Raw genomic sequence first — 13,186 nt, forward strand, 5'->3', positions numbered from 1 at the left:
GGGTCCCACAATTATCATTTCCCAAGTTAAAAATTGTGGGTCCCACCCTTTTTGATGGGCTTCTCATCCAATTTTGAATAAATGGGCACTGAAAATTGAGCACACAAGGAAAAAAAAAAAAAAAAAAACAAAATGATGATGATGGTGGTCTTGATGTGGAAAAATTTTGGGACCCACAAGCTGCAATCAACACGTGCCATTGTCCATCACAGTGACGTGGACCAATCAAACATTTGGGGACTTTGTATGAAAGTGTGGAAAAAAAGAATTGAGCGACGGTTTGACCGGTTCCGTCACCGACAGCTCCTTCTATATGGCTGTCACTGTAACTCTAGCTTTTATCAGAAATACTATTACCTAACTAAATTTTTACTGTTTCAGAATAACTATCACTAGCTATATACGTATCTATTGTTTTTTCTGTTTTGATAAGGTGTGCCCCGGAGAGGGTGTTAACTGGGGGTGTTTGGGAACTTGGAAAGAAAGAGAAAGAGGAAGAAAAACACCACACGTGCAAAAACAAAGCTAAGCAATTATTTGAGGACCCACGTTGAATGGTTTGTGGGGCCCAGTTACTATTTGGGCGTTTTGTTAAGTTTGTACAATAAATGCCACTTGGGGGAATTAGATTTTTTTTATTTTATTTTTATTTTATTTTTTTAAGGGATATGAAAAGAAAAGAAAAGAAAGGGGAGTCAAAATATATAATGTCGGGAGCATTTTTCACTTGAATAATTTTTTTTGAAATATTCTTTTTAATAATTAAGTTGGGGGCATTAATGAAGGTTATATGATTTTTAAGTTTTGTGGGATTGGGTTTATGTTGTGTTTGGTTTGAGAGAAAGTGTGGTGGGCCTCACTTTCTTTTTGGTTCTTTCTTTGTATCAAATGCAAAGTACAAAATAGAAATGAGAATGAAAATCAATGCCACACGAGAGAGATCACTTAAAAAGGAGAACTGACCCCACCCAAATTATTTTGAAATGAATAAGGAGAAGAGAGAGAAAGTTGGGCTCCTTAGGCTTTAGCCAACCATATTTATATTATAGTAAGTAAACAATCAAAGTTTCCAGACCTACTGGCCCAGCTAGCCCAACAAGAGATACAGCTAATTTGCTCCCAATTTTGTTTTCTCATTTAAATCTTCAGTGATTATGATTAGAGTTACATTTATATTTTTGAAAAATTATTTTTAATTTTTTAAAATTTTTATATTTATCAAAATCAATTTATCTTTCATTTTTTTACAAATTAATTTTTACTATTAAATGATAAAAAAGGTTAAAAATTAATATTTTATAATTAAATAATATTATAAAACTATAATTATAGTTTTAATCGATTAAAATTAACTGGTAAAAACTGATAGGTAGAATAATAATTTTTCAAAAATATGGATTTGAGTGTAATTAAGACCAACTTGTAGGCATCTAACTGAAATTTTCTCTCATAAATTTTGTGAACTAATTTTTTTTTGTATTTTTCCAATAAAGAAAGCAATCAATTCAAAAATGTTCCTTAACTACTGGAAGAATCCCTTACAACCGCAAAATGATGATTTTAAATCTTGTGAAACCATTATATATATATTTTTTTACCAATTTTTAGCATAGATTTTGAGGATATTATGATTTGAACTCAAAAAGTATTATATGAATAAAAAATAGTAATATTGCTATTAGATTGTTTAGACAAAAATTCCAAAATATTATTCTATTATACAAAAGAACAAAATTGAAGAGATTTTGGCGACACAATCTATTTTTGCTCAAGAAAAATGTCTAAAATTCAAAAAGAAAAATCTAATTCTCAATTTAACTGAATATTACTATTGGTGACTTGTGACAAGTTTGAATGCTTTCTAAGAATTCAAATACACCTACCAATATCAGTTACTTTGGATACCAATTGATGTGGCAGACTGCAACTAGTTGACAAACTAAATCCATAGATGGGATAAGTTAAGCAAGCCGATAAAATAATATCACATAGTATTATATAAAAATAAATAAATAAAATTGATAAATTAGCAAGTTAAGCAATTTTTTTTTTCTAAGTAAGTTAAACATATTTTTTCCAGTCAAAAAGAAAAGGAAGCTGAAATTTTCTTATTAAGTTGGATATGTAATGAGTGGGACATGATATCATATTGTTGCATTTTTATAGATTTCCGTATAATTTGTTTGCTACCTGTTTTCATCACTATTCCCTATCACGCCTAAATAATATAACAAATCAATTGATTTTTCAAATTCAATGTGGGGTATGAAAAACACTATATCCCTGATAATCCGCTTCCAATTTTACCCTAATTTCATTTACTAATTCATAACACGTCTAATCTCCCACTAAATTATACATTTTATGCTTATAAAGAATAATTTGAAAAAAAAAAAAAAAAACTCTACAGACGTTGACAGGGTTAAACAACAAGTTGTTGAAGCTAATTTATGAATCATAAAAATATATAATATTCTATGAAAAGATTGGAGACTTAACCTGTCCATTTTGAATATCAAATTAAGATTTTCTGTTTTTTTTTTTTTTTTACCAAAATTATTTAAATTAAATGGACAAAGGGATATCATCAAAGTTGGGTTCAACTTAAGATCGGATTCTAAATGAATTTACCCTCAAGCTAAACCTACATTATATATTAATTCTTAAGTTGAAGAAACTTTACTTATGAAGCAGCTTAATATATATATTTATATATATTGTTGAATTGTCTGTATACATTAGAAATCAGTATAAGCAAAGATTGAAAAAAAACAAAAAGATGATCTAATATCTTTGAAAATATAACATAGAATGGGAAAAAGAAGTTCTAATTTTGGAAATCAATGTGAAGGTTTACCAATCTGCCCAACCGAAATATTAGGCCGGAATGGTAAAGCCAGGTCACACTGAAACAAATAGACACAAAAGGTGGGACCGAAAGTAGCTGTATATGTACCAAACTTTTGGCACTGTCAGAATTCTCTCCATAATTTTGTGGACATTTTGTTACATCATGATATAATCAAACTTCCGGAGCCCTTTTCCATCTCTGACATAATAACAATAACAACAACAACAACAACTGGGTTTTTCAATAAATTTAGATTTGCTTCTTCCTCTACATAAAATTTATCATTTTCTTCATTTATAGATGCTGTTTATTCCATTAGTTTTGTGAATCAAACTCAGTAAGCTTTTTAATTTGTTTTTAATTTTATTCTGATATAACAAGGAACATAAATAATAATGAACAGAAAAAAGCCCTAAAAATACCCCCAAAAAAAAATAAAGAAAGAAAGAAAGAAAGAAAAGTAAGATATTCAAAAAATTGCTTTTGGAATTCAAAAGGAGCTTATGAAAATATGTGAACAGTTTTTTCAAAAAGGTTGAAACGAGATCGAGTCATTTTACTTTGTTTGGGATAACTCTTACTTCTGCATTTTCAGAAGAACCTTCTAAGAAGTTATTTGTTATTGATTTGGATTAAAAATTCTTTTGAGAGATTTGAAACTTTTTTTAGAAACTACCAAAATACTTTTAAAAGCTGATTTTAAGCCTTTTAAAAGTCAGAGGCAACATTTGAAATATTATGTCAAACAAAATCTACAGGTTTTTTAAAATCTTTTTTGAAAAACCAGAATTAAAAATTATCCTAACCTGAACTTGAGATTTCAAAATTTTTTATGAAAATAAAAAAATAAATAAAGAAATAAAATTCAATGAAAGAACCAGGGAATGGTGGCCAGATGCAGGTACGAAATACCATAAATGCATTTTTACATAAACCAAAACAATTAGACCGTTTGCATGAATGCATGATTATCCCATGTAAAAAACAATTGCAGGTCTGATCTTTTTAACTGTGTAAGAAATGTTTTATGTAAACTTGGTTAATCTATCAGTGAGCCATTTGGGACCACAAAAAAATAAAAGAGTGAAAAAACCTGCAATAAGCTCTATTGAAAGAGCTTCAATAATTCAGGTTTATCCTTTGGGTAAAAGCTCACCTAACACAAATCAGGAATTCAATTTTGCTCTTAAATTTCCTGATGATAAGCAGTACTACAACTTTACTTCCAACTCCATACGAGCCAAACATAATGCTTCAAAAACAAAATTTATGATTTTGATTTCACTGCATGTCCCACATTTATGCACAACTTATTGGTTATTTGGTTATAAGCCAAACTGGATTTTTGTGGTTTTTTTTGTTTTTTTTTTTTGGGGTGTCAATTGGCATTTCACAAATGAAAAGACAACGAAATGAGGAAAAATAATAGAGGCTTTCTTTTTCGTACAATTTTAAAAAAATTATATATATATATATATATATATATATATATATATATATATAATTTGTGCTTTGTGGAGGTGTTATAGAGGGAGAGGAGAGGGAGCAGAAGCAGAACACACCGTTTTCAAAACTAAATGAGTAAAATAAATTACTATGAAAACAATTGTGGAACAATGTAACCTTTCTTGGGAGCTATTACACCCATTCAACTGAAAACCAATTACTCGAGTAAGTTTTGAGTACGTAAAAATTGAACTATGGTGAAAGAAAAGAAAAGAAACGAAAAAATATATAATAAATCAAGGGATTAGCCATATGTGTAAAGTAACTACCGGAATGAACTGATCTAAGAGGCTCAAATTTTCTTTTCTCTTTTTCTTTTGTTCTGGCTTGTGTTTCCAACCTTTTTGCTGAATTCTATACCTTTTCATCAGCATCGGAGGACTCTGATAACGCACCGTGTTTTTGAGATTTGGTACCCACAGTAGAGTAGCTACGCCGCTCTTTCCCTCCAGGCTTAGAGGAGGCATTGCCATACCAGATCATTCCCACTATTGCAACAATCATGCCCACAACTACTTGAATGTTGAGGCCCTCTTTTCCAAAGAATATAAATCCCAAGATCAGGACTAGAATAGTCTTCATATGGCCGAGGACTTGGAAAGATACGGCTGTAAATCTGCCAATGCAGATGAATTGGCTGAGGTTGGTCCCAACTGCAATGGTGCAAGACAGAATGATGAATACCTGCAGACAACAGAGAGTGGCCCAAAATTATAAGAGTAGTCATCATTAATCGCAAGAAAAATGTTATACGAATGCAAGATTATTGGCATGCACATGTCCATCCTCCACAACTAGCAGAATTATATCCTAGCATGGTTCTTTAAGCACAAAAGTTATCTTAATCAGGCTACAACAACAACCAAAAAAAAAAAAAAAAAAAAAAAAAAAAAAAAGAACCAATCTTTACTAGTTATCTAGTTTAGGACCCAGAGTAGGGCCAGTTTTCCGAGATTCTCTTTTATGTCTGGGTGTGTTATGTGGTACACATGTAAGAATTATAAGAATGTTTAGGCACCTTAATTTCAACTCTCCTCAGTCATGCATGTGTATTTTTGTATTCGCAAAAATCAAATGAGCATAGATAGTGTAAGGACCATGTACACGTGTTCCCCTTCTAAGTGTTCGTGCGCACATTTAGTTATTGGAAAGTAACTCTAAAGGCACAGGACAATGTTTCTTTGGCACCAAATGATTGAAAGGAACTAGAGGCTCTAGGAGAACTTGCCCAAGCACTTTCCAAGGCAACAGAATCATCACCACTTCCATCACAATAATAAAGTTCAAATAAAAAGAACATGAGAACAATATTTTTGTCAAAACAAGGTAGTAAGCTGATACAATTTATTAACGACCTCTCTTTTCTGAAAAGGTGAACCTATGGATGACAGAAACATAAACTGTACTAATAACTAAATGAATTTATAGTGGGGTTGATCCTAACACACACACACACAAGACTATATATTTATAAAGTTTTGAGGTCCAAAGAATTTTGATCAAGATCATGAAGCATTAACGACAATGAGCAAAACACTATTATCCAGAGTTTGGAGGATCAGTTCTAGATCAAGATCATGATGCTACCCAAGACAATGACAAACCACTCCTGGTGGCTTGCACTGCAGAAAGTTCTGTTCACTGCCATAACAGAGCAGAAAAAGGCGGTATGTTCCAAAACTGATTCTAATCTTTCACCACATAAATTTCTGAAGGAGAAAAGGAATAGAATAAGAATAATTTGCCACAGCAGGCAAGTAATACCTGGTCTGCAAAAGTTTCAAGTTTATCCCTTAGTAATCCATTAAACTAAGAATCATTGAATGTTTATAAAATTATACAAATTCACATACATGAAACATATCTAACCAGGTAGCGAATTAATATCCAGTTCACATGAATCTCTTAGTTCTTGTATCTCTTGGATGCATGTATCACATACCTAAGCTCACTGTGTATCCCTTCATACATGCATGCATCACGTTTATTATGGGTTTCAAGTTCTTGTACTTAAATTTCTATATAAAGAGAATATCAATGGTAACGTAGATATGCAAATTTTATCCAAACAAAGATCAAATTGTTTTTAGGTTTTGTGAGACACAAACCAAAACCTCAGTGCAATGCCTAAGGATCCTAGGAGTTCCTAGAAATTGACTAGTGCAATGCTAGTAATCTATCTTTATTTTTTATTCTTTTACTGTCCTACACCAATTTCTCATGGCAGCTAACAGGAAAAATAGAAGGTTTAACAAACTGGGAATGGCCCCCCGCTAAATAGACCATTGTGAAATTGCTATCATGCCCACACACCATCAACAGAAGCATTTCAAGATGAAGCATGCAGTTAGCAAATTATTATCATTTTCACACATCTAACCATGTGCTAAATTACCCAAGGTATAAAAAGTACATAAAAGCCCACCTTCGAAGCCGAAGCAACCTTGGTAAACACTCCAAACATACAGAGGACATAAATAAAGTATACCAAGACTAATTACATGCTCCCTCAATGCAACTGAAAAGTGATAGCTTTCAGCTTAGTGAATATGGTCATCACAAAAATGCTTTCTCCAGCTCCTAAAAGAGTTTTTTAGCTATTACACCAAGGAAACTTGTAGATCCTCTATTTGGACGAAGCTTATGATCATGGGAAGGACCTATAAAATTCACAGAAGCATGATAACTTGTCCCATGCTCCATTTGGCCTTGAGGAAAAACTTCTACTTAACCATGTTTTATGAGATGACAACTGATACTTTTCTTCTGCCTTAATACTAGAGTATGAGTGCAGTAGTAGAAGCTCCCATGTAATGCACCAAGAGGTATTCTCTAACTACAAAAAGATGAATCTAAGCAGGAGACAATCCGAAAGGAAATGGAATGGTGCAGGACTATTATTTACAAAAAGAAATAAAATCCTATGCAAATAAGGTAGAACAGTTTCAAGATCAAGGTTTAGACACTTGGGTCTATAGATAAGGACCTAATAATGCAGTAAAAGTCTCTATTTTGAGAATAAGCCCACCCTGTGGCAAGCTCAAAATGAAACAAGAATCAGAGGGGCAAAATTTTATTCAAACTTATTCTAATGACCAAACTTATGTTAGTCACCTTTACTTCTACACGACCCTTTGCTTTCAAGCTCAAGATACCATAACATCAACTTTGAGCATATGATATATCTGAACAAAATCTCTTATAAACATGTACAAAGAGGGACCTATTTCCACAAGAAAGCACACTCATAATGAAGAAAAATTTTCTACTCACCAGAATGTGATTTATCATCTTATAATGACAAAAGTGCCAAGTGCTCACCACTCAAAGAAATATTTGTTATGCATACTAATATAAAAATTATTTAACAAAAAAAGAGGGGGGAGGGGGGAAGAAAAAGGAAAAAGTGGACGTTAAAAGAGCACTCATTACTATCTCAATTTCAATTGTACTCGGTAATATATTGTTAAAACTGATTTATTATTTTTACTAGGTATTTGCACTCTTATTAAGGTTAGGTATTAAGTAAGATTAGCCATGAAATTTCAATTTGGTAAAATCCACTGTACATAGTCATATTGATCGGTATTGGAAGAAATTCTTTTTTACCAAAAAAACTTTGTTCACCCTTGTGCAAATGCATAAATAAATCATAAGGTAGCGAACCCATATCCAACTGAGTGAAAAAAACAATAGTAAAACCATTAACATATCAGCAAATTTTATCAGTTTGTTGTATTTGCTGAAACCAGCAAAAGGCTTTAAGGACATCGCTTACTTAAGAGCCAGGAAACGTTAGAATTGTCAATGGTATCACTGCTCAGTGAAAATGTCAAACTGGTGGATAGTCCCCACGAAAATGATTAATTAAAGTGTGGATAAGTCGATGACAGTTTTACAAATTCTCTCAAGAGTATTAGTGGGATGCTAGAATTTTTTGTGCATATTGATGATTAGCATGGCCATATATAGCACAAATGTTGCACGGATGATGAAGATAAAATTCCTTTACCTGACTCTTTAACCAAGAAGTAATGACCAAATTAAATCTCATTGGCCTAGACTTCAGCTTGCTTGTATTAAATAATTCACCCCAAACATATTTGTAGCAAATTAAATAGGCTGACTCAAATAAACTTACAATTGGGCTTGGTAATGTCAGAAAGAGAGGCTAGTTTGTTTCAAAAAAGAAGGTTTCGCATTGCCTTATGAAAAAAGATGTCCTAATTTATCTTTTAAAAGAGGTAAGATGTCTTTCTAAAATAAAGAATCTCTTATTTTTAAAAATAAAATATTCTAAGGGTATTTTTGAAAAATAAAAATTTGTCGCAACTATTTCATTACTTTTGTTTGATGTTAATGCATTGGTTCAAAACCGTCTTTCAATGCTGTTACCAACGTAATTTGTGGTAAGTGTTCCTTTTATTTACATTTGATCCAATGCAATTAAGGATATTTAAATGTCTAAAATATTATTGTTTAGGTTACAACATGATTTAACATTGTTTAATACTACTTAAATCTTCTTGGAAAGTATTTAATGAAAACTAGAGTTGTCAAATATTGATAAATCAGAAAATAATATTAAAGTTTTGAAGTTATATTTGTTATAAATTCACAAGTTATATATCTTTTACACTATAGATTTGTCTTTTATATTATATTTTTAGAAGGCTATTATTAATAATAATTATATCATCAATTGACTTGGCAATGCATACAATTTGTTTAAAATATTCTATGTTCTAATTTTCAACCACATCTATGTTATTTCTATTGTCAACATGGACATTCCTGTAAATTTAGACCATGAATATTTTCATTGATACCATTTACCAATATCACTATTAGATCGCAAAATAACATGACTGTACAAACTAGATACTAATTTAAGGTATAAAAACTTACCAAGGATATGAAAGTATAGTTGAAAGTATCAACTCTTTTGCTCGTCAACCAGTAGTCCAGAAAGGGCCCCACTAACAGCAAAGATGCAGCCTGGGCCGGAGCAGTATGCCCCAATAAGTTGAAAGATCCAAGAGAATACTTACGTTGAAGAAAATGTACATACTGCATGGATAAAAATAAAAATAAGAATGTCATTCCATCTTAAGAATAGATAAGATCAAGAATAGCTAACATATGAAATTAATATAAATGACCCAGTCCAATCTTTCATGTAGAAATTGTATATTGACTATAAGCTCCAGATCATCAACTTGTCCCAACTTCAGATCAAATTATACAATTGGTGAAATGCCAAAAAGATATGAATACTTAAAAAAGCCATTTACCAATATTGTCCTAGTTAACGTGTAGATCCAAACTAACATGCTTGATAAAGTAATTTGAACTATGCATCTAACAATGAACATGAAAAGACATCAGACTATCTAAGCCCCAGAACTAGCTTCCCAATTCCCAACCAACTCTGAATTGGTGCCATCTTTATACAAGAAAATAAAATTGAGTAGAAAGATACTCACATACTGCTGCAAGGCAGTGCTCCATATTGCTATTACTGCAGCAATAAAACCCTTAGCATTGACACTCACATCAGTAACAGTACAAACTGCAACACCAAGGAGAACTACTATTATGCTAAGCTTTGTGTCCCTTGAGTATCGCACGTGGTCGAGGACAACTTCCAGAAAACAAGATACTGGGATCATGCTCAGTTTCGCAATCTAAAAATAAAATTTGAAATTAAAAACTTGTCATTTATGATTTGTGAAAAATACAGCAGAGAACAAAAATGAATTCAGCGCTTCACCAGAACTGACCTGATAGAATCCCACAGAGTTCCACATTAAACTCACATTCATTCCAACAATAGAGAAATTTGCAAATAAAACAAATTTCAGAAGCTCAGATAATGGTAGTTGAGTGGCCTGGATATAGCCCAGCCACCTCAGAATAGTTGTCAACAAGGTAGTTGTGGCAAAATGCAGGCCCGTTAACGTTGTAGCTGCATTTTATTGCATTGTATCAGGATTCAAGTAATTTTACCATAAAAATTTTCTGTTTTGCAAAAACAATGATGTAATAATAAGAATATCTCCTATTCAAACTAGCTAATTAATCTGCTTAGTCAACCGTATAGAATTCACTTCATCGAAAATGTTCACTTACAAAACTAACAACTCAGATCCCAGAATTTTAATACTCCAAGTCCAATTTCACGTTATAAGGAAAACCTGTTTAATGTATTCCTTTGTCACTTCATGTAATTGTATTACATCAACCACACTTGATACTTCATAAAGTATGTCAAAAGTCTATTAAAATCCATGTGAAACACAATTGTCAAAGTCACCAACCCTATGCGAAAAACAATTGTCAAATTCACAGCATGCAAGCTTGAAACTAAAGGCCCATCATAATTTAGGAGGGAAAAAGTTTGACTCAGCTGCTCTAATTAAAACAATTCAACATTTAAGGTGGCAGGAACCTCACTAGACAGATCAGTCCAAAACAAGGAAAACACGGATGGATTAAGCATTTATTGCAAATGAAGAATGCAAGGACATATTCATCTTTGTTTGAAAAGTTGTCTCTAAAAGAATACCAAGGTATTAAACCGTTATTAGTAGTTATTTTTTCCAGAAATAACAAATAAAAAACTTTATTGTATAATGTTTCCTCAGAGCTTGGTTTCAATAATTTTGTTTATCAAGATTTGGAGCACAGAAAAGAACAACCAAACAAACCAAATGAAAGTTGAAAATGCCACAAAGACATACCAAAGCTGAAACCATATGTAGCCATAAGGGCCTTATTGACAAGGATTATTCCAACGGATGTAACAACATTGAACAACCATGATGCTGCATCAATAGCCGCCTTCTGATCAGCTTTGCCTACTGAAGACATTTTTATCTGTGGCTTCCAAAATATTACCAGATTCTTCAATACTCTATCTTCATGAAAGCCTCTATTATGCTTGAATATCAAAGACCAAAGATAGTTTTGTCTGCATAGGAAAACATGTATTATTCACAGAAAAACAAATAAATAAATAAATAAATAATTAAAAGCAAAAAAAAGTTTCTTCGTTTCAAAGGAAACCAACAAGAAGCACATACATAACCCAAATGTATAAAGCTGTAACAAACCGGATAACATTTACATATTTACTTAAATTTTCCAAATACATGTGAAATTAAATGACAGGTCAATGGGACAAATATTTAAATACCAGTCATACATTACACACCTGTACACAAACATTAGAAAATCCGTTACATGTTTTGGCAGCCATTGTCAATAAAAAATGAATTAACAGTTTCAACAATTTCTAAACCATATAATAAAATTTTATTTGTACGTTTACATATAAAATGAAGTAGACCATTGGGAAAAAGTGACATCACCTCAAAAAAAATAAATAAATAAATAAAATTTAAGAATGTAACTGTTACGAAATTCAGCATGACATTTAAGGGGGGAAAAAAAAAAAAATCAATGCTCAGTTGGATTGCTGATAGGAATATCGATCTTCTAAACTCAGGCTCTCGATTCCTTCCAGTGTCTCCTTATAAACAGAAGAAACAAATTTCCAGGAAAAACAAAATTTTGTAAACAAGCATCTGGAAATGGAGTTCAACTATTGGTTACAAACATAATTCAGCTTAATAATATACATCAATTTCACCTATTTCTATAAATCTTTGAAATATGAGCACAGACACAGCTGCAAACCAGTAATTCCATCAGAAATCAGTAAGATCCCACAGCAAACACAAACTAAAACCACAAAATTCATGAAATTCAACCCGAAGATAGAAATCAGAACTCGAAGATCACAAATCGAAAACGAACAAATTTCATTCAAAAATCAAAGCAAAAATCGTACTATAACAGAACAGATCCATCATCACTCAAACGAAAAACCACAACAATGTTCCAGATTCGGAATCAAACAGAAATTGATAATAATAAAAAAATTCAACAACGTAATCAATCACTCCAAATGGAATCCAAACATAGATCCATTTCTTTCTTTCAACTTTGACTTTCCCGGGAAAAAGATAAAATAAAAAAAGAAGCATTTTCCCCCAATCAAAGAGAAACGAACCTCGAAGAAAGAAGAGGAAGAGAGAAAGAAAAGGTTAAGAGAAAGCCTCGGGACTCGTTCGGGCTTTTAAATCGCAGAGAATGTTAGAGAAATTGAATTAAGCGTTTCTATGGAATTTAGCAAGCTGAGTCTATGCCATTAAAGAGAGAGAGAGAGAGAGACGTAGACTGAGAAGAAAGAAAACCAGCTCAAAGCTTTTTATTATCATTTTATTTTATTTTTAAATTAAATTAAATTAAATTAAATTAATTAACTAATTTTTTTTAATTTTATTATTATTATTATTATTATTATTATTTGTATTAATACTATATGAATTATTATAAGGTGCGTGGATTTGTCCATGTTCCGTGATGTACGGAGAAATTGAATTTCGATGGGATCTTTGTTGGGAAAACATTTTGGGGATGCATTTTCACTCAAATTTCTATAAATCTAGTAAGAAATATTGGAAATTCATAAACTAAATATTTCAATGTGATTATTATTCTATTATGATTATGTACTTGATTGGTGATTAAGTAGTGGGATCTTCTTTTCTTTTGTATGTGTATGTGTATTTTTTTTTTTTAATTATTATATTTGGGGGTGTCAATTTTTTTGAATGTAAATAATGCTTTTAGGCATATGGGTCATTTTCCCATTGTTTTCCTCTACTGTAAAATATGCTAAATGTTTGGATCTCTTTAAAGAGTTTTTAGGCATAGAAATTATATCAGCAATGAATTTTGCTGTTTTTCTTTGGGTCCATC

At 31.7% G+C, this 13,186-nt stretch overlaps 1 protein-coding gene across 1 annotated transcript; it reads right to left on the reverse strand.

Annotated features, from left to right (window-relative positions):
- Positions 1-4,415: 4,415 nt before the first annotated feature.
- LOC107425561 (UDP-rhamnose/UDP-galactose transporter 4) lies at positions 4,416-12,612 on the reverse strand. Its single transcript, XM_016035569.4, has 6 exons — positions 12,435-12,612; positions 11,101-11,330; positions 10,141-10,325; positions 9,844-10,044; positions 9,266-9,427; positions 4,416-5,041 (listed from the first exon to the last, which is right to left on the reverse strand). Exons 2-6 carry the CDS (start codon positions 11,228-11,230, stop codon positions 4,712-4,714), a joined length of 1,008 nt encoding a protein of 335 aa, XP_015891055.1. The 5' UTR covers positions 11,231-11,330; positions 12,435-12,612; the 3' UTR covers positions 4,416-4,711.
- Between the last annotated feature and the right edge of the window lie 574 nt (positions 12,613-13,186).

This window comes from Ziziphus jujuba, chromosome 7 (genome assembly GCF_031755915.1).
Source record: "Ziziphus jujuba cultivar Dongzao chromosome 7, ASM3175591v1".
NCBI classification, from domain to species: domain Eukaryota; kingdom Viridiplantae; phylum Streptophyta; class Magnoliopsida; order Rosales; family Rhamnaceae; genus Ziziphus; species Ziziphus jujuba.

Coding starts and splice junctions, on each gene's coding strand:
- LOC107425561 (XM_016035569.4), bottom strand. CDS start 11,230: ATGTCTTCAGTAGGCAAAGCTGATCAGAAGGCGGCTATTGATGCAGCA. Junction 10,326..11,100: donor TACATATGGTTTCAGCTTTG/GTATGTCTTTGT, acceptor AATAAAATGCAG/CTACAACGTTAACGGGCCTG. Junction 9,428..9,843: donor GCACTGCCTTGCAGCAGTAT/GTGAGTATCTTT, acceptor TTATCCATGCAG/TATGTACATTTTCTTCAACG.